The sequence below is a fragment of the Hemitrygon akajei genome, chromosome 9 (genome assembly GCF_048418815.1).
Source record: "Hemitrygon akajei chromosome 9, sHemAka1.3, whole genome shotgun sequence".
Taxonomy (NCBI): domain Eukaryota; kingdom Metazoa; phylum Chordata; class Chondrichthyes; order Myliobatiformes; family Dasyatidae; genus Hemitrygon; species Hemitrygon akajei.
Window position 1 is genome coordinate 113,359,261 of NC_133132.1, and position 26,688 is coordinate 113,385,948.

At 38.7% G+C, this 26,688-nt stretch overlaps 1 protein-coding gene across 1 annotated transcript in view; it reads left to right on the plus strand.

The window, feature by feature from the left end:
• The first annotated feature begins 428 nt into the window (after positions 1-428).
• Positions 429-26,688, plus strand: part of sntg2 (syntrophin, gamma 2) — a 290,541-nt gene continuing 264,281 nt past the window's right edge. Inside the window, exons 1-2 of the mRNA XM_073055362.1 lie at positions 429-714; positions 11,326-11,396. Of these exons, the coding sequence (XP_072911463.1) occupies positions 429-714; positions 11,326-11,396 (357 nt within the window). The remainder of the gene's footprint in view (positions 715-11,325; positions 11,397-26,688) is intronic.

Genomic DNA, 26,688 nt, shown 5'->3' on the forward strand with positions numbered 1-26,688 from the left:
ACCAATCTACCCTTTAATCTATTTTCCCAATCCATCTTAAACAATTCGGCTCTCATACCATCATAGTCTCCTTTATTTAAGCTCAGTACATTTGTTTGAGATCCAACCCTCTCATCCTCTAATTGAATATGGAATTCGACCATGCTATGGTCACTCATTCCAAGGGGATCCTTTACTAGGACATTTTTTATTAGTCCTGTCTCATTACACAGGACCAGATCTAAGACTGCTTGCCCCCTTGTCGGCTCAGTAACGTATTGTTCAAGGAACCCATCCCAAATACACTCAATAAACTCTTCTTCAAGGCTGCTGTGTCCGACTTGATTAGTCCAGTCAATATGAAAGTTAAAATCCCCCATAATTATAGCTGTTCCCTTATTACAAGCCCTAACTATTTCCTGATTTATGCTCCGACCAACTTAATTACAATGGCCGAAAAAAGTCGTTCTGGTATTGAACTGAGAAGCAGCAAGACTTTCCCTGAAATGGAGCAAATGGAACAAACCAAGAAAAGGGAGGAATCTGTTACACTAGCGGGAATATTTTCTTCAATACAAGACATGAAGTCGGAATTCGGATCACTTAATATTGAAATTGATAAGCTGGCCGGTTCAAACAGGAAGCTCGAAAGAGCTATTTCTACGATTCAAGACTCTCTGAAAAACTTGGACTCTCAACTTCAAATACTTCAGCAGACTACAACCCAAATTGAGAGTGAGCATGATTTATTCAAGCAAACTATTAAAGATCAAGGAATGAAAATATCTTCGATGGAAAAGAAAATCAATGAAATTACCTCGGAACTACCTAAAACGAAGAAAAGAATGGTTGATTCAGATAGTAGAGGGCGTCGGAGGAATCTGTGTATTCTGGGACTGCCTGAAAATACTGAAGCTGGCGATCTGTTAAAATTCTTTTCAGATATGCTGTACTCACTTTTCAATGAGACCCTCGAAGCTAGCCCCTTAATCGACAGAACTCACAGAATTCCATTTTCTCGGTGTTCAGCCGAATTATGTCCTCGAGCAGTTGTACTTTCTTTGCATTAATACGACTAAAGAAGCTATTCTTCGAGAAGCCAGAAAGAAATGGAAATTATTCTTTAATTCAACACAGATTCGTATAGTTGAAGATTATCCTCCCGAAATCTTTGCCAAAAGAAAGAAATATCGAAAAGTTGTGAGTGAAATGTAAAAATTAGATTTAAATCCCTCCCTTTGCTTTCCAGCAAAGCTGATAATTTTTCCTGAAAAATCTCAATCATTGAGAATCTACTCTCCTCAGGAGGGATGAGAGTATATTAAAAACCTTAAAGTTAAAGCCTACTGAATAAAATATTAAAGTTACACCAATTATTCAATAGGCAATTTTGAAGTATCTGCTGTATGAGTTGTTTATGGAGCTTTTGAGTTAAGTACATACTACACCTTTTCAATCTCTGGTATGGGATGTGATCGATTTAATTTTTTTTACCTTAATAATTAGTACATATATAACTATTTTGTAGGGAACCTTTATAGTATTGTACTTTAGTGGTCCGTGTAGGACCTGTTGTGTATTAATCTTTTTATTTCTTTTATTTGTTTCAATACTTAGAGTTTTAGGTCTGTTATATATATATATATACTCATTTACTTTTCTTTTTCGAGAGAAAGAATATTGTTTGGAACATTATTTGCTCAGATTTATTCCCTCTTTTGAATATGTGTTTAAGCTACTTTAGCTGATTCTAAGATGGCCGTTGTTGATTATGTTTTTATTAATGTTAGACACAACATTATAGCAGTTGAATTCTGTTTGTGCCTTTTATTAATGGCTATTTTCCATGGGATTTTTGCTTTTTTTATATACGGAGCTGCAAGATGGAAAATAGGGTCAAAGGTTATCAGTTAGCAAGGGACCAGCCTATCGGTTCCTTCCTTCATTTCTACCTGTTGGGTGGGGAGAGGGGGGAGGGGTCTATTAGAGTAGGTTCTTTTCTTGATTGGGCAGTTCTTTCGATGGATTTCTCTTTTGTAAATGCGTCACTCCTTCTGGTTGTACCCGCGCCTTTTGGTTTAATCTGTACTTGCATAACATTTCTTTTATATAATATTAAATTCAATTTTAAACATGGATGTTAATAAAATCAATATAATATGTTGGAATTGGAACGGTGTCAATCATCCCATTAAGTGTAAAAAGATTTTTAAGAAATTAAAAACGCTTAATGCTGATATTATTTTTGCACAAGAAAATCATATACGAAAACAGGATGAGGACAGGTTTTTCTGCTTCTGGAAACGGCATTTCACTCGCTGTCGGATAGTAAAACAAGAGGCGTTTCAATATTTCTTAGTCCCAAAATCCCTTTTGTACACCTTAATACTACTACTGATTCGATTGGAAGATACTTAATTGTTACTGGTTTATTATGCGAGCAAAAGGTAGCTCTGGTGTGTGTATACGCACCTAATGTAGATAATTCTGATTTTTTTAAGAAACTTTTTTCAGAGTTACCAAATCTCAATGAATATAAGCTGATCATGCGTGTTTTTTTTTCTCTCCACTCTTCTATAAGTGTGAACCTCAGATAAATACTTGGTGGAGATTTGTGATATATATGATTATATGATATATAGGTACAATGGCTGAAACACATCTTATGGAAATGTTTGTTTGATGAAAATAAATTACAAAAAAGAATATGGCCTTATCGATATTTGGAGATATAAACACCCCAGTGATAAAGATTTCTCTTTTTTTTCACACGTCCATCACAAATTTTCTCGAATTGATTACTTTTTTTCAGCTCACGTCTGTTAAATGCTGTTGTTGAATGTGCGTATGACATCATTGCGCTTTCAGATCACGCGCCTTTAAAGTTAACCCTTAAGCTTTTGGATAGATTTTTGAAAATCTCACAGTAGAGATTGAACCCCATATTGTTACAGGATCCAGCTTTTGTTAATTTTATTAAGGAGCAAATTTCTATATTTTTTGAATTTAGTACAACTGAAGGAATGTCAGATCTGGTTATATGGAACACCTTGAAATCTTTTCTTAGGGGACAGATAATCTCATATTCAGCAGCCTTGAGAAAGAAAACTAAAGCGGAATTGTCAGTGCTTATTAATAAAATTAAACAGATAGATAAAGCTTATTCAGTTAAACCTACTGAAGACCTATATAAAGAAAGGGTCGAACTTCAATCACAGTATGATTTGCTTCTGACCTTTCCCATTGAACAGCAAATTTTTAAATCTGAAAGTTTATTTTATATACATGGGGAAAAATCTGCCAAACTTTTAGCGGGTCAGTTAAAGGCTGGGATGGTCAGAAGACAGATTTTAAAAATTCGCCGACCGGATAGAACAGAAACTTTAGATCCTTATTAAATTAATATTTATGGACTTTTATTCTAATCTTTATAAATCTGGATTCTCTGATAGTAATATTACTATGAATATATTTTTGCAAAGGTTGAACATACCTCAAATTTTGATTCACGATGCTGATATGTTAGATGCACCTATTAAACACGAGGAGATAGCCAAGGCTATATCCTCTATGCAATTAAGTAAAGCTCCGGGACCTGATGGTTATACGGTAGAATTTTACAAGACCTTTCATGAAATGCTTATACCACATCTTCATCACATGTTCACCGATTCTACATCCTCTGGGAACCCTCCTAAAACTTTTTATGAAGCACTAATTTCATTGATTCCAAAAAAAGGAAAAGACCCACTGGAATGTGTATCCTATAGACCTATTTCTTTACTGAATGTAGATTTTAAAATCCTCTCTAAGATTCTAGCAAACAGGATTTATTAAAAATAGGTACTCTCATTTTAATATTCGAAGATTATTAAATATTATTTATTCCCCCTCAGCCAAAGAATCTGAATGTATTGTATCTTTGGATGCAAAGAAAGCCTTTGATAGGGTGGAGTGGCCTTATCTATTTCAGGTTTTGAAAAGGTTCAGTTTTGGTCCAGGATTTATTTCCTGGATTAAATTGATTTATCATGCCCCGGTAGCTGTGGTTTTAACTAATAATCAAAAGTCTCCTTACTTTAGATTATATAGAGGTACCCGTCAGGGCTGTCCCCTCAGTCCTTTATTATTTAATTTGGCTTTAGAACCACTTGCTATTGCTCTTAGGGATTCTAATTCTGTGCAGGGTATTAGGAGAGGGGATAAATTACATAACGTTTCGTTATATGCGGATGATTTATTAGTTTACATTTCAAATCCTAAGAAATCTATTCCTTCTATGTTATCTATATTTATGGAATTTGGTACTTTTTCTGGATATAAACTTAATTTACATAAAAGTGAATTATTTCCTATTAATAATTATTCTGATTATTATGATCAAATACCTTTTAATATTGCCAAAAACCATTTTACTTACCTTGGTATAAAATTACAAAAAATTTTAAAGACCTATATAGGTATAATTTCTTCCCTTTAGTTGAATATACTCAACAGGCGCTTTCTAAATGGTCACCTATGTCGATGTCATTGATAGGTCGAATAAATGCTATAAAAATGGTTATTCTACCGAAATTTATATATATATATTTCAAGCAGTTCCCTCTTTTGTTCCAAAAACATTTTTTGATAAAATAGATTCTGTGATTTTGTCTTATGTTTGGAATAATAAAAGCTCTAGAGTGAGTAAACTTTAATTGCAAAAATCAAAAAAAGATGGAGGACTGGCTTTACCAAACTTTAGATTTTATTATTGGGCAATTAATATTGTTATATTACTTTTTGGATTTATGATATAGACGACCAAGATCACCCTTCATGGTTACAGCTGGAGGAAAATTCAGTAGTGGGGTTTTCATTAGCTTCTTTATTAGGAGCTCCTCTTCCGTTTTCGCTCTCCAAAATAGGTAGACAAGCTCTTAACCCTATTGTTAAACATACTTTAAAAATTTGGTTTCAATTTCGCAGATTTTTTGAATTAAATGATTTTTTACTTTCTAGTAATATTTATTCTAATTTCTTTTTTAAACCATCAACTTTGGATAAGGCTTTTCTAACATGGAAAATTAAGGGAATAAAAACTTTTTTATATTTGTTTTTACAAGACAAGTTTTTAAAAGTTTTTACAAATGCTCAGTGGAAGAGCATTTTGGAGATAGTGATCATAATTCTATCTCCTTTACAATAACATTGGAGAGAGATAGGAACAGACAAGTTAGAGAAGTGTTTAATTGGAGTAAGATGAATTATAAGGCTATCAGGCAGGAAATTGGAAGCTTAAATTGGAAACAGATGTTCTCAGGGAAAAGTGCAGAAGAAATGTGACAAATGTTCAGCGGATATTTGTGTGGAGTTCTGCATAGGTACGTTCCAATGAGATAGGGAAGTTATGATAGGGTACAGGAACCGTGGTGTACAAAGACTGTAATAAATCTAGCCAAGAAGAAAAGAAAAGCTTACAAAAGGTTCAGAGAGCTAGGTAATGTTTGAGATATAGAAATTTATAAGGCCAATAGGAAGGAGCTTAAGAAGGAAATTAGGAGAGCCAAAAGGGGCCATGAGGAGACCTTGGCGGGCAGGATTAAGGAAAACCCCAAGGCATTCTACAAGTATGTGAAGAGCAAGAGGATAAGGCATGGAAGAGTAGGACCTATCAAGTGTGACAGTGGGAAAGTGTGTATGGAAGTGGAGGAAATAGCAGAGGTGCTTAATGAATAATTTACTTCATTATTCACTATGGAAAAGGATCTTGGTGATTGTAGTGATGACTTGCAGCAGACTGAAAAGCTTGAGCATGTAGATATTAAGAAAGAGGATGTGCTGGAGCTTTTGGAAAGCATCAAGTTGGATAAGTCAGCAGGACTGGATGAGATGTACCCCAGGCTACTGTGGGAGGCGAGGGAGGAGATTGCTGACCTCTGGAGATGATCTTTGCATTATCAATTAGGAGGGGAGAGGTTCCGGAGGATTGGAGGGTTGCAAATGTTGTTTCCTTATTCAAGAAAGGGAGCAGAGATAGCCCAGGAAATTATAGACCAATGAGTCTTATCTCAGTGGCTGGTACGTTGATGGAGAAGATCCTGAGAGGCAGGATTTATGAACATTTGGAGAGGTATAATATGATTAGGAATAGTTAGCATTGCTTTATCAAGGGCAGGTCGTGCCTTATGAACCTGACTGAATTTTTTGAGGATGTGACTAAACACATTGATGAAGGTAGAGCAGTAGATGTAGTGTATATGGATTTCAGCAAGGCATTTGATAAGGTATCCCATGCAAGGCTTATTGAGAAAGTAAGGATGCATGGGATCCAAGGGGACATTGCTTTGTGGATCCAGAACTGGCTTGCCCACAGGAGGCAAAGAGTGGTTGTAGTTTGGTCATATTCTGCATGGTATACCTCAGGAATCTGTTCTGGGACCTTTACTCTTTGTGATTTTTATAAATGACCTGGATGAGGAAGTGTAGGGATGGGTTAGTAAGTTTGCTGCTGACACAAAGGTTGGAGGTGATGTGCATAGTGTGAAGAGCTGTCAGAGGTTACAGCGGGACATTGATAGGATACAAAACTGGGCTGAGAAGTGGCAAATGGAGTTCAACCCAGATAAGTGTGAAGTGGTAATTTAGGAGCCGAGAAGTAATGTTGCAGCTATATAGGACCCTGGTCAGACCCCACTTGGAGTACTGTGCACAGTTCTGGTCACCTCACTACAGAAAGGATGTGGAAGCCATATAAAAGGTGCAGAGGAAATTTACAAGGATGTTGCCTGGATTGGGGAGCATTCCTTATGAGAATAGTTTGAGTGAACTCAGCCTTTTCTCCTTGGAGCGATGGAGGATGAGAGGTGACCTCATAGAGTTGTATAGGCATTGATCATGTGGATAATCAGAGGCTTTTTCCCAGGGCTGAAATGGTTGCCACAAGAGGACACTGGTTTCAGGTGCTGGAGAGTAGGCACAGAGGAGATGTCATGGTTAAGTTTTTTACTCAGTGAGTGGTGAGTGCATGGAATGGGCTGCCGGCAACGGTGGTGGAGGTGGATACAATAGGGTCTTTTAAGAGACTTTTGGATAGGTACATGGAGCTTAGAAAAATCGAGGGCTATAGGTAAGCCTAGTAATTTCTAAGGTAGGGACATGTTCGGCACAACTTTATGGGCCGAAGGGCCTGTATTGTGCTGTAGGTTTTCTGTGTTTCTATGTTCTTATCTTGTTAAGCAGCCTTTCTGTGTGGCACCTTATCAAATGCCTTTTGAAAATCCAAGAAAATGGCATCCACTTCCTCTCCTTTGTCCACCCTGTTTGTTATTTCCTCAAAGAACTCTAACAGATTTATTGGCAAGATTTCCATATACAGAAAACATGCCTACTTTGACATATTTTATCATTAGTCTCCAAGGACCCCGAAACCTTATCCTTAATAATAGACTTCAACACTTTCTCAACCACAGAGGTTAGGCTAACTACCCTATAATTTCTTTTCCTTTGTTTTCCTCCCTTCTTAAAGTGTGGTGTTACATTTGCAATCTTCCAGTCCTCTGGGATCATGCTAGAATCAAGTGATCCCTGAAAGATCATAACCGATCTGTTATCTCTTCAGCATCCTCTCTCAAGACTCTGGAATGTAGTCTGTCTGGTCCAGGTGACTTATCCACCTTATGATCTTTCAGTTTGCCTAGCACTTTTTTCCTTTGTAATAGCAATGGTGCTCACTCCTGATCTCTGACACACTGCAAGAGTCTTCAAAAGAGAAGACTGATACAAAGTACTCATTAAGTTCATCTGCCATTTCTTTTTCCCCCAGTACTACCTCACCAGCATCATTTTCCAGTGATCCAATATCCTCTCACCTCCCTTTTACTCATTATATTGAAAAAACTTTTAGTATTCTGCTTTATATTATTGGCTATTTTACCCTCATATTTCTTTTTCCTCCTTTAGTGTTTTTAATTGCCTTTTGTTGGATTTTAAATTCTTCACAATCATCCAATTTACCACTCACTTTTGCTACCTTATATGCCTTTTCCTTGGCTTTTATGCAGTATTTATCTTCCCTTGTCAGCTATTGTACCCTACTGGGTATCTGGGAGTACAGTTAGACGAGAAGCTAGACTGGACTGCCAACACAGATGCCTTGTGCAGGAAGGCACAGAGTCGACTGTACTTCCTTAGAAGGTTGGCGTCATTCAATGTTTGTAGTGAGATGCTGAAGATGTTCTATAGGTCAGTTGTGGAGAGCGCCCTCTTCTTTGTGGTGGCGTGTTGGGGAGGCAGCATTAAGAAGAGTGACGCCTCACATCTTAATAAGTTGGTAAGGAAGGCGGGCTCTGTCGTGGGCAAAGTACTGGAGAGTATAACATCGGTAGCAGAGCGAAGGGCGCTGAGTAGGCTACGGTCAATTATGGAAAACCCTGAACATCCTCTACATAGCACCATCCAGAGACAGAGAAGCAGTTTCAGCGACAGGTTGCTATCGATGCAATGTTCCTCAGACAGGATGAAGAGATCAATACTCCCCAATGCCATTCAGCTTTACAATTCAACCGCCAGGAGTAAGATATGTTAAAGTGCCGGGGTTAGGACTCAATGTATTTAAGTAAACTACTTAAGAACTTTTTAAAAGCTATTATTAATGCTTTTTGAGAGGGTGATTTTAGATGCATATCATATTTTTTACTGAGTTAAGTATTGTATGTAATTAGTTTTGCTACAACAAGTGTATGGGACATTGGAAAAAATGTTGAATTTCCCCATGGGGATGAATAAAGTATCTATCTATCTATCTATCTACTAGTGCCATTTGAGAAAACTTCTGTGGGATATATTTTTCCTGTGCCTTGTGAACTATTCCCAGAAACTTCAGCCACCTCTTCTCTGCCATCATCCTTGGCAGTTCTGAATCTAATCCACCTGGGCAATTTTTTCTCTCATGCCTCTGTAATTCCCTTAATTCCATTGCATTACTGATAGATGTGTCTTATGCTTCTCCCTCTCAAACTGCAGTATGAATTCAATCATATTATGATCACTGTCACCCAAGGGTTCCTTTACATTAAGCTCCCTAATAAGATCTGGGTTATTACACAATGTCCAATCCAAGATAGCCTTTCCCCAAATAGGCTCAAACACAAGCTGCTCTAAAAAGCATTCAACAAATTCCCTCTCTTTCGATCTGACATCAACTTGATTTTCCCAATTCCCTTGCATATTGTAGTCCCCATTACAATTGTGTCATTACCCTTACTACATGCCTTTTCCAGCTCCTTTTGCAATCTCAGCCCCACATCTTGGCTATTATTTGGAGGCCCATATATGATTCACATAATGGCTCTTTTACCCTTGTGGTTTCCAAACTCCATTCACAAAGATTTCAACATCCTCTGACCCTGTGCCACCTCTTTCTAAAGATGTAATTTCATCTGTTACCAACAGAGCCACATCAACACCTGTTCCTTCCTGCCTGTCCTTCTGATACAAATTATATCCTTTGATGTTAAGTTCTCTGCTATGGCCTTCTTTCAGCCACGATGCAGTGGCGCTCACAACGTCATACTGACCAATCTTTAATTGCGGTACGAGTTTGTATCAGATTCCAGAACCTACTCTGGCAAAAAATTCTGGATATCAGCCCTCACTATATATTTCTTAAAAAACCTACCTCTCAGAAGAATCCCCTTCAAACTCTTTCCTTTCATTTAAATCAAGGACCTCTTTTTTTTTTAATATCACTACTGTGGAAAAAGATTGTATCAACCCTGTTTATATCTAATGCAATCTTATATACCTCTCTCAAGCTATCCCATCAAAATCCTTTGCTCCAAGAAAAATAAGTCTATCCAATCACTCTCTATAACTAAAGTCTCCAAGTCCAGGCAACATCCTGATGAATCTCCTGTGAACTCTATACAGTATTGTCACATTTATAATCAGATAGCACCAGTGAACAACTAACGGCAATGTCCTGCTGACAGTTCACGAAACTAATTATTTTATTTTTACTTCTTCTTTCAAATATGATTCTACTACTAAGCTGTGTGTGATTGAAATCTGTGATTTACATTTTGATGGTGTGTTTTCAGGCCAGTTGAGTCATTTGTCTCTTTGCTGTCTCCAAGGGGGTTTGGTTAGGTTTGGTGCAGAGTGTGCAACCTGGCAAAAGGGCACAAGCCCACGATGGACTCCATAGCTTCTTTCCAATTGAAGCATCGAGCAAGGTTGAAGTCGATGAGGATGAGAGTGAAAGGCAGGTTGGGGTTAGGTGCTATCTGCCTACATTTGATTGATCTTCCTCTCTCTCTCGCTAGCTACTGTTAGAGGAAAGTGTCAGAGTCCTGGCATCCATGTTGCCAAGATTGATTGGCTAACTGTGGACTTGTTTTGTGGGACTTTGAAGTTCATGTTGCATGTGTTCCTGAATTCTGGTTGTTTTGTTTTTGCTGTTTTTGAGTTGTTTGATCAGGCTGATCAATGCTGACTGGGGCACCTTGACAAAGAATGACCCTGTGGCTTGCATTCGCTAGCAGCACAGCGCTGAAGTGAACTAAACTGAATAGTACCCGACTCCTGGTTTGACATTTGATATTCTACATGTTGTTTACTCACTTTTTGACTTTTATTTTTGTGCATTGGGTGTTTGATGTTTCCTTGACTGGGTTCGTTGGTGTTTCTTTGTTTCACGGCGGCCCGCAGAAGGGCGTGTCTGAGTTGTATTCTGAATACATACTTTGATAGGAAATGTACTTTGAATCTTCCTTCTTCAAGATTCCTTCTTACATTAAATCACTCGGCCTCTGCTAAAAACCTCTCAAGGAGACGAGCTAACATCAAGAAATTGTCAATTGGAGAAGTGTATGATGATGGGGTTGTGTCTTATTGTTTTGTATCTGAGCAAATGACCACGGCTAATGTCTTTCTATATAAATTTAGTTTTACTACTGGGAGCTGAGTCAGGGTGTTGTATGTTGCATCCAGGGAAATTAACTGTGTGGAAGACCAATCTTGAGAACGGCCATGGTAAGCAACCAGTCTTTAGGTTATGAAGTAGTAATGGAGTCGGGACTGCAAAACCTTTTCAACTCCAGACATAGATTCTAGTTGACGTGCATGATTGAACCAGAAGTAAAGTCAGCAAGATTACATACTGAGCTCTACTGTGGAGGATTTACACATGCAACTGAGGTGCTATAAGTAAAAACTTATTGGCTACGTTTGAAAGATATCAAGAGAAATACAATTATTTTCACACTTTTAGCAAAACACAGATTTCCCATTGAAGGTTTGCACATCGGTAATGAAGTTGGCAAAGTTGTGCACCTCTTATCTCTTCATTTTTGTTTCTATCCCTAGCCCACTGTAGTTCTATTATTCCCCGTGAAACTTACCTTTTACCTGGTCAAAGGAAGTCTCCTCCATCCCAGGTACAGTTCTTTTTAAAAACAGGCATACCCTTATTCGGGGGTTCAAAGCCATCATTTACTTTGACTTTGCAGTGAGTGGAAATAGGGGAGTTCGGTTTAATTAATGTATTGCTTGGGCATTGTGCTTATTTTTGGGCTGATGTTAAGATTCTTGTCACAAAAAGAGCACAATTGATTAACAAAGATAGTTGTTAGAAACTGAGATGTTAGTTTTTTACATGCTGCCTGTTGTAATAGCTTAAATACACTTTCAGAACAGGTGAAGTTAATAAATGTAAAGATAACTCAAAGTACAAGTTGACAATTAATTCAAGGGATCATCTTTATTCATGGGAATTCATGGGAAGGAGCAAGGTCCAAAGAATAATGAATAACAATTTTATAGGACAACACAAGCTCTGTAATAGACTTCAATGGAAACATATTTCCGAAGCTGACAACATACTGTCATTATTATATACGCATGTTTAGTGTCCGTGATTGAGAATGCATTTCTATCTTGAAATATATTTACAAGGAAGATCAAAAATTGATCCTGATGAAGGGTCTTATATAAGTGCTGCCTGACCTTCTGAATTCCTTCATCATTTTGTCTGTGTAGCCACAGAAAAAAAAAGTTAATAGGTTGGAAAACTTTTATTTACAAAATGGAAGATTTCAAGATAATTTTGTCGACATCTTTAAAAATGAGTGGTTGGGTAGGGTAGGTGTGCAAGTAGTGTTTACAATTGCAAGAAAATTTGAAGCTGAGGCCATAAATACAAAGTTTGTTATTGAAATCATTATGAAATTAGAAGAAATTTATTAATTCAGAGAACGTTTATAATATTGATCTCGCTACCACAAAAGATGGTTGAGGCATATAGCTTAGGTTCTTTCAAATCCACAGCAGACACGATTTGAATAGCTCTCCACGTGGCCTTGGATCATATAAGTAATGCAAATACCTATGTCAGGATGCTGTTTATTGACTGTAACTCAGTATTTAACACCATCATTCCCATAGTCCTGATTGAAAAGCTACAGAACATGGGCTTCTGTACCTCTCTCTGAAACTGGATCCTCGACTTCCGAACTGGAAGACCACAATCTGTTTAGATTGGAAATAATATCTCCACCTCATTGACGATCAACTCTGGTGCACCACAGGGATGTGTACTTAGCCCACTGTTCGACTTTCTCTACACCCATGACTATATGGCCAGTCGTAGCTCAAATGCCATCAATAAATTTGCTGATGATACGACCATTGTTGGCAGAATTTCTGATGGTGATGGAAGGGCGTACTGGAGCAAGATACACCAGTTAGTTAAGTGGTGTTGTAGCAACAACTTTGTACTCAACATCAGCAAGACCAAACAACTGATTGTGCACTTCAGAAAGAGCAAGACGAGGGAACACATCCCAATCCTCATAGAGGGATGAGAGGTCGAGAGAGAGAGCTATTTCAAGTTCCTGTGTCAATATCTCTGAGAAACTAGCCTGAACACAACTTATTGATGCAGCTATAATGCAGGCAAGCCTGCAGCTATATTTCGCTAGGAGTTTGAGGAGATTTGATTTGTCAACTAAAGCACTCGAAAGCTTCTATAAGTGTACTGTGGAGAGCATTCTGACTGGCTGCATCACTGTTTCGTATGGGGTGGGGGAGCAACTGCACAAGGTTGAGGTAAGTTGCAGAAAAAAAACAGTTAGCTCCATCATGGCTACTAACTTCCATAGTTCCCAAGACATATTCAATGAGCGGTGTGTTAGGAAGGCGGTGTCCATCATTAAGGATTCCCACCGCACAGGACGTGCCCTCTTGCACTGATACCATCAGGAAGGAGGGACAGAAGCCTGATGGAATGCACTCGGTGATTCAGGAACAGCTTCTTCCCATCTGCCATTTGATTTCTAAATGGACATTGAACCCATGAACACTACATCACTACTTTTTTCTCCTCTTAAATTAACTATTTAATAGACATACATATATACTAAAGGTAATACTTTTTTGTCTGTGAGTATTTATTATCTGTTTCATTGTACTGCTGCTATAAAGTTAACACATTTTATGACACATGCTGCTGATATCAAACCTGATTCTGATGTAATAGTAAGAAAAAAAAGGTAAGGTAAAGGAAACCTTCAGTGACCCAAGAGGACCTAGTTTAATCAGGAAGAAAGAGGAAGCATATGAAAGATTTAGGAAGCTAAAATCAGGCTGAGCCCTTGTGGAATATAAAGATAGCAGGGAAGTGCTCAAGCAGGCGATTAGAAGACCAAAAAGGGGCCATGAAATGTCCTTAGTGAAGAAGGTCAAGAATAATCCCAAGGCATTTTATACTTGTATTAAGATGTAACCGGGTGACTGTTGAATCTTATTCATTTTTGTTTTAAAGTGTACTTAAGCATCCAGCTGGGTAATGCTAGAATAGTTGCCTGTGCTTTTAAGTGGGGACGGTGATGTCACTACGCATGCGTGGGACAGTCGGGAGACCATTTTGTTTTCTGCAGAAGCTGCTGGTGGGGCTTTGAGATGAAGTTGCTCCCAGAGATACTGGGCATGGTGAGGAAAATTTTCACGAGTGAAGTCATTGGCACTGGAGAACGTGGCTTGTGCAAAGTTCCTTACCGGCCAAGTAGAATTGCCACTACCGTATTAGTACTGTATTAGCATTGTGCGGTTTGCTTTATGAATTTTTATACTGCATACGCAATCCATCGATACACAAGGGTGTGGATCGGAGGTTAAACTGAGATTGTAATGGCAAGAACTGGTTGTAAATGCGTTTATTTGCTTTAAGACACTCTTCTGGCACTAAAACATCTAAACCAGATAAAGGAATTAACATCCAAGAAAGTATTTGTTGTTCTGAGTGTGTACTTTTCCCCAGGCTACAAAAAAGAGAAAGAAGATAATCAAGGAAAGAATAGGTCCCCTCAAAGATAGAAGTTGTGCTTGGAGTCTAAGCAAGTGACTGAGATACTAAATGAGTGCTTTGTGTTGATATTTATTTGAAGAGAAGAAATTAGAGGATAGTGAATACAGACTGGGACATGCTAATGTGCTTGGCCATTTTGAGATTACGAAGGAGGTAGTGCTGGGTCTCCTGAAAAGCATTAAGGTGGATAAGTCCACAGAGCCTGATAGCATATATCCTAGAATATTGAACGTGGAGAGGATGTTTCCTATACTGGGAGAATCGAGGACCAGTGGGCACAGCCTCAGAATGCAAGGACATTCCTTTGAAACAGAGATGAGGAGGAATTTGTTTAACCAGTGGGTGGCGAATCTGTGGAGACCAAGTTACTGGGTATTTAAAGCAGAGATTGATAGTTTCTTGATTAGTGAGGGTGTCAAAGATTATGGAGAGAAGGCAGGAGAATGGGGTTGAGAGGGAACATAAGTGAGCCATGATCAAATGGCAAAGTAGACTTGATGGGCTGAATGACTTAAATCTGCTCCTATATCTTATAGTCTCATGTTCTTGTTGGTAGGGGTATTGAAAATAAGTATCATGTGCATTTTTAGTCACCCTTTATAAGAAGGATGTGGAATTAGAAATGGAATTGAAACAAGTTTATTATTGTCACATGTACCAATATACAGTGAAAAGCTTCTCTTGCATATTGTTAAAACAGTCAATCATTATGCAGTGCACTGAGATAGAACATGCAAAAGTTCAAATTCAGGTTTATTGTAATTTCAACCATATACATGTATACTGCTAAACAAAACAATGTTCCTCCAGACCAAGGTGCACAACACAGTACATATAACTTACACACAGCACATAAAGTAATATTACCACAATGAAATTAAGACATAATAAGGTGCATGTATGACAGAAGTTAAAAAGTAAACAATATAACACTACGGGCATTTCATATGGGGTGAGACCTGGGTGGTGGCGGAGAGTTCAGTAGTCTCATAGCCTAGGGAAAGAAGTTGTTTCCAATCCTAACAGTCCTTGTCAAAATGCAACAGTACCTCCTGCTTGATGCTAAGGGGGTCAAAGAGATTGTTGGACAGATAGGAGAGATCATTGTCAATGCTAAATAGCCTGCATACGCGGCAGTTCTGAAAAATATTTTGGATGGATGGAAGCGAGACCCCAATGATCCTCTCAGCAGTCCTGACATCTCTTTGCAGTCAGATGCCCTGCAATTCCTGTACCAGATAGTGATACAGCCGGTCAAACAAAAAGAATATGCAGAATAAAGTGTAAAAGTTACTGAAAGTGCAGCGCATCTAAACAATAAGGTGCAAAATTATAATGTGATAGATCATGAGGTCAGGAGATTGTAGAAAGAAGCCTTTCAATTATCTTACAACAACAGTATTAAAGCTGTCCCTGAACCTGTATGAGCATGTTTCCATACTTTCGTGACTTCTGCCTGATGGAAGAGGAGAGAAGAGAGAATGTCCGGGGCGAGTGAGGTCTTTGATTATATTGGGTGCTTCACTGAGGCAATGACACGTATAGGCAAATCGGAGTAGAAGCTCATTTCCATGACCTGCTGAGCTGTGTCCACAACTCAACAGGTTTTTGTGCTCACTTGGAAAGCAGTTGCCATATCAAGCCATTATATATCCAGATAGGATGCTTCGGTGAGAATTGGTAAGGGTCGATGGAGGTATGCTAAGTCTCTTTAGCCACCCGAGGAAGTAGAGGTGCTGATGAGCTTCCTTGGCCACGCCATCTATGTGGTTGGAATAGAACAGACTATTCCTAGCAACTTGACACTCTCTGCCCTCTGAACCTCAACACCTTTGATGTCGTCAGGAGCACGTGCACCACCCCCCTTCCTGAGTCATTGACCAGCTCCTTTGTTTTGCCTACTCTGAGGAAAGGTATGTTATGGAGACTGTTGGAAGGATGCTGAGGAGTCTAGGATGCTACCTGGACTAGACAAAATATGAGTGATAAGGAAATGTTGGACCAACTTGGATTGTTTTCCCTAGAGCATCAGAGGCTAAGGGGAGACCTGATGGAGGTTTCTTGAGAAACACAGATAGGATAGGGAGTCAGAATCTTTTCCCTGGGTTAGAAATATCAAACACCAGTGGGCATGCTTTTAAGGTTAGAGGGAGGAAATTTAAAGGTGACATGAAGCACAAGTTCTTTTACACAGAGTGGTAGGTGCCTGGAATTATTTAGCTGGGGTAGTAGGAGATTTAAGCTATTTAAGAGGCACACAAATATGAAGGGAATGGAAGGATATGGATGATACACAGGAGGAAGACATTAGTATAAACTGACATCAGGATCAGCACAGCTTTCTGAGCCAAAGGGCCTGTCCAGCATTGTACTGTTCTAAATGTTTATAAAAACAACAATGCGGATGAGGTAGCACTCAAAACACTGGAGTAAATCAACAAGACAGGCAACTACTGTGCAGGGAAATTGTCAGTTGATATTTTGGGATAATGCCCTTCACCTGGACTGAAAGATAGTGGGCCGTTAGCCAGTACAATAGAGTGGAAGGAAGATGTGGAGAAAGAGCCAGCAGGCTCTGGATCCAGGTGAGTGGGGGGGGGGGGGGTGACTGGCATATGGGGTAAAGGAGGGTAGGAATAATGCCAGAAGTTGGGAAGTGATAAAGGGCTAAAGATAATGGAATCTGGTAGGAAAAGAAGTTGGAGCATGGCATGTAAGGAGAGGAGCCACTGAGAAGGGTGATGTCAGATGGAGATGGTAGAGGAAAGGAAAGAGACATGATGGAAGCCAGGCAGTTCAGGAGGAGAGAGAAAGGGGACAGAGGGGAAGAAGTTACTGAAAGTTGGTGAATTCAAATTTGTGCCACCAGGTTGTAGGATACTCTGGAGGAATATGCGGTGCTGTTCCCATAGTTTTCTATTGGGATGAAGTAACTGTTTTGGGAGGAGACTTGCTGCAGAGTTATTTGATTTGAATGGCTAGTATTCCTGTTTGTACTATCACTGTAGGAATGTGGATCTAAATTGATCAATTGCAAAGAGGAGTCTATCTGAGCCTCCATGCTAATTCATAATCTCCAGTCTCTTTCATTTTGCTCATTATGAATTTTACATCAAGAACATGTCTTGCCTTGAATCTGTTCCCCAAGATTTCAGAATTATTTTTATTTCTTTATGCCACTTTATTATAACCAATAAAATATGAGATTAAGTATAATTTCCAAAGTAATATTTGTATCTTTTTATCTTACTTTAATGACCAATAGTAAAAATCAGTTGAAAGTTATTTCCTTTAAGTTGCTGGTAGGTTATACAATCGGACACTATGAAATAGAGAAGTTTTGAATATTTCTAAAATATTTCTAATATTTTAATCAGGACAACTAAATATGCAAGAATACATTTCAGACAAATGTCATACTCATAACTACTCCAGTAAATTTTGTGGTGGAAGCAGCTTGAAATAACATCTGTCATGATGTGAAGTGAACAGCTTTTTAATGAACTATCAATTTTTCTAGAAGGGGAGTATCGGTTGAGGATAAATTTTCTGAAGATAAGCCAAGGCATCTGACAGTGTTTCATATAGCATGACGGCCAGTAGGCAAATTGTTGCATGTGCCATTATCCACCAACGAGAAAAGACTTTCTATGAAATTTCTGACTTTCTGACAATTCTGACTTTCCAATTTGACTGTTTTCTCTCATTTCCATATCTCTTGATGTTGAAGCCTTAGTCATCAACATTCCAAAACTTTGTATTCAGTGACAAAGCATGCCTCATAACTATTGCCACAGTGTGGCAGTTTCCATTAGTCAACTTTGACCACTGTGGACACCCTCATGAAACAAATGCTAGGTTGATAAACTTTGCAAATCATGTTCTATCCCAGGTGCAGGAGCAGGGCCAGGTCTATACCACTACATGACTAATTGTTGACTTAACAACACAGAAGGTAGGCAATGAACCACAACTGGAGAGAGAAATTGAATTTCAGTTGCAATCATGCTTTCCATTGAAAGATTTATTTCCTTTTATATGTCAGCAGAAATGTGCAATGGTGTACACACTGAATGCTGAAATGAGCTAAATCTGTTGCCTCAGTTTATAGTTGCAAAACGCTTTTCGTTATTTCTGATAAAACCAGAAAAATCTGGTACAAGAAAATTAAAGTATTATGGGCTGCAATGTTTCAACACAGGCTAATTTCACAAAATTCTTTGCATATCTTGCACTAAAGATAATAGAAATGGTTTGAAGTGGTTGCTTTATTGATCAGTGTTATTATTGTAAACTGAATTCTTTCTGGACCATAGTGAATCAGCAGCTTGTGTTATACACAGCTCCATTTTCTGATGGTTTGTGAAATGGACTGTTGGTTTCCTATTTCTATTTTATGCTATCAGACTGTGTAAGTTTCACCCCCCAGAGGCAAACAGCCTCTTTCAAATTGAAATGCCAATTACAACTTAAACAATAAAAAAGAATCTAAACTTGTGATAAACTCCTATCTCAATGGGAAGTTAGAAAAATTAAGTTGCTAAGATAATTTTCAAATTACAGATTCTTCATACAAGCTGACAATTACATCCAAGAGAATGTGGAAAACAGAGAGTTAAATTCAACAACTCTTTAAGCATACTGAGGAAGCAATATAAATGATTCAACATTAATACACCTAAAACCAAGCAATGTTTAATATAAATTCTAAAGCAGAATAGTTAGCATGTTTTGTATAGCTACAACATAACTGAATTATTGTTAAAAAAAAAGTTAGTGTCACAGAGTGATTGCGTCATGCAGAATGAAAACAGACCTTTCAGCCCAACTCATCAATGGTGACTGTTGCCCAGAAAGCTGGTCCCACCTGGACTCATTTGGCCCATTGCCCTCTAAATCTGTCCTATCCATGTACTTATCTAGATGACCTTTAAATGTTGCTAATGTGGCTTTGTTAATCATTATTTCTGGCAACTCATTCCAAATATTCAGCACCCTTTGCATGAAAAAGTTCTGCTGATGTCTTTTTAAATCTCCCATCTTTGATCCTAAATCTATGCCCTCTCCCTACAGAAATGACAATGTGCTGTCACCCTATTTATGCCCTTCATGATCTATCAATTCACCCTCAATCTCCTACATTCCAGTGAATAAAGTCCTAGTCTACTCATTTTCTCCTAGTAACTCAAGATCTCAAATCCAGGCAACAATCCGATAAACCCTTTCTGCACACTTTCAAGTTTAATTACTTCTTTCCTAAAATCAGGGCAATAAAAACTGTACATAACATTCCAAGTGTGTCTTACTAATGTCTTATTTAACTGCAGCATAAGTTCCCATCTCCTGTACTTAATGGCTTGACAGATGAAGGCCAGCATGCCGAACACTTACTCCGACATCCTAACTACCTTCACTGGTTTCAGCTGGTTTCAGAGGTCCCTCTGTTCGATAACACTGCTCAATGCTCTAGCATTCACTGTATACTGTAAGTGCTACCCTGGATTGACCTCCCAAAATGTAATCCCTTTCAGTAATCTGGATTGAAAGCAATTTGCCAATCCTCAGCCCACGTCCTAGCTGATCAGTATCCAACTTCAATTTCCCATAACCTTTGACTCTATCAACAATCCTATCTTTTTTAAGATCATCTACAAATTTATTAACCATGATTGTGCATTAAAGTTGTTGAGAGTTTTAACCTGACCAGGAAAGAGTTTAAGAAAGGATTTAGGGGAGCAAGAAGGAATGAGAAGGCCCTGGCAAATTGAATTCAGGAAAACCCCAAGGACTTCTACATGTAAAGAACAGGAGATAACTAGAGCAAATTTAAGATTCATCAGGGATGAAAGAGGAAATGCCTACTGGCTGGAGTAGGATGAGGTAAGGGAGGTCCTTAATGAATACTTTGCTTCAGTATTCCCCTGTTAGGAGGACTTCATTGAATGTGAGGACAGTGTAGAACAGTCTAAGATGGTGGAAGTGCCTATTGGCAAGAGGAAGTGCTGGACCTTTTAAAAAACATGAGAAGAGATACAGTGCCTATAAAACATATGCATCTCCCTTGGAAATTTTCATGTTTTATTAATTTAAAACATTGAATCAATATTTAATTTGGCTTTTTTGACACTGATCAACAGAAAAAACTCCTTTATGTCAAAATGAAAACAGATCTCTACAAAGTGATCTAAATTAATTACAAATATAAAACACAAAATAATTGATTGCGTAAGTATTCACACCCTTTAATATGACACACAAAATAATCACTGGTGCAGCCATTTGGTTTTAGAAGTCACATAATTAGTTAAATGGAGATCTGTTTTTGGAGACCTGTGTGCAGTCAAGGTGTTTCAATTGATTTGAAGTAAAAGTACACAGGTATCTAGAAGGTCCAACTGCTGATGACTCAGTATCCTGTCAAAAATGACCACATGAAGACAAAAGAACACTTCAAGCAACTCATTGAAAAGGTTATTGAAAAGCACAAGTCAGGAGATGGAAATAAGAACATTTCCAAGTCACTGAGTATCCCTTGGAGTACTTTTAAGTCAATCATCAAGAAATGAAAAGAACATGACACAGCCGTAAATCTGCCTAGAGCAGGTCAGCCTCCAAAACTGAGTGTCTGTGCAAGAAGGGGACTAGTGAGGGAGGCCACCATGAGATCTATAACAACTCTAGAGGAGTTACAAGCTTCAGTGGTTGAGGGGGGAGTGACTGTGCAAACAACAACTGTACTTAGGTGCCTTCCTAGTCACCGCTTTATAGGAGAGTGGCAAAGAAAAAGCCATTGTTGAAATAAACTCACATGAAATCTCAGCTAGAGTTTGTCAGATGGCAGGTGGGAGACTGAAGTCAGCTGCAAGAAGATTCTATGATCTAATGAAACCAAAATTGAACTTTTTGGTCATCAGACTAAACGGTATGTTTGGCATAAGCCAAACACTACACATCATCAAAAACACACCATCCCGACCATGAAGCATGGTGGTGACTGCATCATGCTGTGGGGTGGCTTCACTGCAGTAGGCCCTGGAAGGCTTATGAATGTAACAAAATATAGGGAAATCTTGGAGGAAAATCTGATGCAGTCTGCAAGAGAACTGCGACTTGGGAGAAGATTTATTTTCTAGCAAGGCAATTACCCCAAGCATAAAGCCAAGGCTGCACAGGTGTGGCTTAAAACAGCAAAGTTAATGTCCTAGACAGGCTACCAAAATGCAGATCACAATCCATTTGAGAATTTGTTGTAGGACATGAAAGGAACTGTTCTCTCATGATCCCCATGCAATCTGACAGAGATTTTGTATAGAATAATGGGGACAAATTGCAGTGTCCTGATGTGCAAAGCTGATCGAGACCTATCCACACAGACTCAAGGCTGTAATTGCTGTCAAAGGTGCATCTACTAAATACTGACTTGAAGGGGGGTGAATACTTAATGCAATCAATTATTTTGTGTTTTATACTTGTAATTAATTTAGATCAGTTTGCAGAGATTTGCTTTCACATTGACACGAAAGAGTCTTTTTCTGTTGATCAGTGTCAAAAAAGCCAAATTAAATCCACTGCGATTCAATATTGTAAAACAATATAACACAAAAACTTCCAGTAGGGGACGGGGGAGTTGAATAATTTTTATAGGCACTGTAAATCTCCTAGCCTAGATGGGATATCCTTCAAGTTACTATGGAAGCGAGGGAAGAGACTGCTGTGCCTATGGCGATGATCTTTGCCACAGGAGAAATACCAGTAGCTTTGAAGCTGGCAAATGTCATTCCTTGGTTCAAGAAAGATAATAGGGCAAATCCTGGAATTATAGACCAGTACATCTTACACCAGTGGTGAGAAAACTATTGAAGAGTTAAAGACAGGATTTATGAGCACTTGGCTAGGGATAGCCAGCAAGGCTCTATGAGGGGCAGGTCATACTTTGTGAGCCTGATTGAATTCTTTGAGGTAGTAACAAAAGAGATCGATGAATGTAGAGTGGTGAATGCCGTGTAAGGTGTTTGATAAAGTTTCCTGTGGTAGGATCATTCAGAAAGTGAGGAGTTACTTCAATGAAACTTGGCTGTGTGGATTTAGAATTGGCTTGCCCCGAGGAGGCAGAAGGTGGTAGTAGATGGAGTATGTTAGGCCTAGAGGTTACTAACCAGTGGTATTCTGCAGGGATTAGTTTTGGATCACAGCTCTTTATGATTTTTATAAATGACTTGGATGAAGAAGAGTTGGTTGGTAAGTCTGAAGTTGACAGAAGATTGGTGGTATTGTGGATAGTGTAGAAAGTTGCCAACAGGACATTGACTGAATATAGAGCTGGGCTGAGAAGATTCAGAAGGATTTCAATCCAGAAAAATATTAAGTGCTTCACTTTGCAAGGTCAGATTTTAAGGCAGATAATGGAGTAAGCTGTACAATTCTTAGTAGTGTAGAAAAACAGTGATCTTGGGATCCACCTCCATAGATCCTTCACAGTTGCCACAACAGTTAAAAGGATAGTTAAGAAATCTACAATCAGTGCCTTTTTCCAAAGGTGAAAATGCCAAATCAAGACACAATAAGATGATTTAAGAAATAATGGGGTATGTCAGAGGTCAATTTTTTATACAGTGGGTGGTGGTTACGCAGAATATACTGACAGACCTGGAAATAGAGGCAAATACGTTTGGTCAATTTAAGAATTCAGAGATGTCACATGGATGAAAGAAACATGGAGAGCTATGTGAGTGGGAAGCATTAGATTGATCTCAGAGTAGGTTCAAAGGTTGGCAGAACATTGTGGGCTGAAGTGCCTGTACACTTCTATGTTTATATAGATTAAAAATAAATAACATGCAAGCACCAACCCCTGCAGTACACAACTAGTTACAGGCCTCTCGTTTAAGAAACAATCCTCAGCCATCACTGTGTGCTTCTTACCATTAAGTCAATTCTGAATCCAATCCAATAACATCCCCAGTATCCCCTCTAACTTTCCAGAATATCCTGCCATAAAGGACCTTGTTCTTGCTAATATTCCATAGAGACAACTTCCACAGCCCTACCCTTATCTACCCTCTTGGCTACTTCCTCAAAGAACTCCATGAGATTTGTCGCACAACTTGCTATGCACAAAGCCATGCTGACTACTCACGATCAGACCCAGCCTTGTCAAATATGGGTAGATCCAGTCCCACAAAACCCCTTTCTAATTTACAGAGCTACCAATTCACTGTACTGCAAGTTTCTGATTTGATTTTGCTACTATTTAAACAATGTATTATATTAAGCAGTATACAGTCCTTTGGAACTTTACCCTTTCCCAGAGATGAACACAATATGACCATAACACACAGGAGCAGAATTAAGCATTCAGTCCATTGGGTCTGCTCCACCATTCAGTCATGGCTGATTCATTATTCTTCTCAGCTTCATTCTCCTATCTTCTTCCACAACCTTTGATATTTCTAATCAAGAACCCATCAACCTCCACTTTATATATATCCAATCACTTGGCTTCCACAGCTGCGTGTGGCAAAGTGTTTCACTGATTCACCACCCTCTGGTTATAGAAATTCCTCCTCGTCTGTTCTAAATGGACATTCTTCTATCGTGAGACTGTGCCCTCTGGCTCTGGACTCCATCACTACAGGAAACATCGTCTCCACGTCCACTCTATCTAGGCCTTTCAATATTTGATAGGTTTCAATGAAATTCCCCCTCATTCTTATAAACTCCAGTGAGTACAGGCCCAGAGCCATCAAACGCTTCTTATATATTAACCCTTTCATTTGCAGGATCATTCTCATGAATCTCCATGGGACCCTCTTGAATGTCAACATAACTTTCTTAGGTAAGGGGTGTAAAATTGCTCACAATACTCAAAGTGCAGTTTGACCAATGGCTTATAAAGCATTACGTCCTGGCTTTCATATTCTAGTCCTTATTTGCCTTCTTTACCACTGACTGAACCTGCAAGCTAACCTTTTGGGAATCATGCATGGGGACTTTCAAATCCTCTTGCACCTCTGATTTCTGATTTCTCTCCCTGTTTAGAAAATAGTCTATGCCTTTATTCCTCCTACCAATGTGCATAGCCATACACTTCCGTACACTACATTCTGTCTGCCACTTCTTTGCCCATTGTCCGAATCTGTCTCCTAATGCAAACACCCGACTTCCTCAATACTATCTGTCTCTCCACTCATCTTTGTATCATCTGCAAACATGGTTACAAAGCTATGACTTTCACCCTCTGAATCATTGATAAATAACGTGAGAAAAGCAATCCCATCATCAATGCCTGCAGAACACAACTAGTCACATGCAACCAACCAGAAAAGGCTCATAGTCATATTCTTTGCCTCCTACCAGTCAGTCAATCTTCTATCCATATTTTATGTAATACCATGGGCTGTTATCTTGTTCAGCAGCCTCATGTATGGCATCTTGTCAAAAGCCTTCTGAAAATCCAAGTAAACATCTTCCACTGACACTCATTTGCTTATCCTATCATTAATCTCCTCAAAAAAATTCCAAGAGATATGTGTGGCAAGATTTTCCCTGAAGGAAACCATGCTGATCATATGTCACCTCCTTGTAAGGATTTGTTTTCATTTTTTACCAACAGAGAAATCCCATACCCTTTGCCTGCACAGTCACTATAACGTACATCCATGGATGCTTAGCTCTCAACTATGATCAAAAAGAAGCAAAGCTGAAGCTTTAGTTTCCCACAAGATCTGAGAATTGGTCAGGTTTTGGGGATTGAGCCACATTCATACATTTAATGGCCTCCAATTCCTCTGTACTGCTAATTCTGATGTGGTTCAAGAAAACACAACTCATAGAAGATAATGAAAACAAACTGATTCTGAATTTTGATTTGGATATTGATAAAGAAAGCTTTCTTGCTCCTTCTCTCATTTTCCATTCCTTATTCTGGCTCCCTTCTTACAAGTTCTCTTCTCCTTACCTATCTACCTATCACCTCCCTCTGATACCCCACCTCCTTTCCTTTCTTCTTTGGTCCACTCTTCTCTCCTATCAGATTCCTCCTTCTTCAGGCCTTTACCTTTTCCACCTATCACTTCCTGGTTTCTCACTTCATCCTGCATCCCCCAACCACCCACCTTTCCCCTAACCTGATTTATCTATCACCTGCCAGCCTGTACTCTGTCTTCTCCCTGCATATTCTATTCTGTTTGCTTTCCTCTTCCTTCCCAGTCCTGATGAAGGGTCTCACTCCAAAATGTTGACTTTTTTATTGCTTTTAATCTATGCTGCCTGACCTGCTGAGTTCCGCCAGCATTTTGTATGTCATTCAAGCTTTGCTGGATGCTTTCTTGTACACAATAACTGAACCTTTCTGAATATCTCTGATATGCTTGGTATGAATATTGTGACTTGTCAAGTTATGCTGTAGTCATGCGTGTATATCCTTTAGGTACACATTGGAATTAGTAAGCTTGACATTATTTACCAGCAAATATTGCTTTCCTTTTGGCCAGATTGAAATTTTCTATGAGTTTTGTCATTGTTTGTAATGACATTTTGGGATAAATAGCTCCTAACTCAAAGTTACAGTGTCAGATGTCAGTACATTACTGGCCAGGTATGGTCTTTCTGCTGCAAATAGTAGATGTAGATCTTGGCCCCCTAATCAATTACCCAGATATCAGTCGATTAGCTTCACTTGATCTGCAAGAGGAATTGAGCAGAGAATGTATCAAAAAAGAAATGCATAGATTGTTCTGTACAGAAAGATACAGTGCATGTACAGTATCTTACAGTGTGTACATTAGCCTAAAATTTCAATGTGTATAGACTTGATTGCTATGCTAGAAGCTGAATGCTTTATATAATGAAATTATTCTTTCACCACAGAGAATGTTAATATACTTCCAAAATTAATGAATTGAATTCCAATTAATAGTGCTTACAAATTGGATAATTTAGAACCTTTTTTTTCTCTCTGCTTGGTGATTGAAAATTGATTTAACCCAGAATATACTGCCTTTCTATGACAACGTACAATGGAATCTTACCAGCTGGGCACATCCTTGCAACCCGAATGAAGGATAATTTTCACATATGCAAGTTATTATGACCAGGTGGTGTTTAAATATCCCAATTGTGGTTCAGTTACTGGTTCAGCAAGCAGCTAAAAGAGAGAGTTGATTGTTGTCATAGCAAAAATAATCCAGCAGTTCCCAGGGAGGTATAAGGGACAGAGATCTGTTACATACAGCATGATTTCTACAGTGATGAAATGCTTTGAGAGGTTGGTCATGAGTAGACTGAACTCCTGCCTCAGCAAGGACCTGGACCCATTGCAATTTGCCTATCATCACAATAGGTCAATGTCAGGATGCTGTTCATCG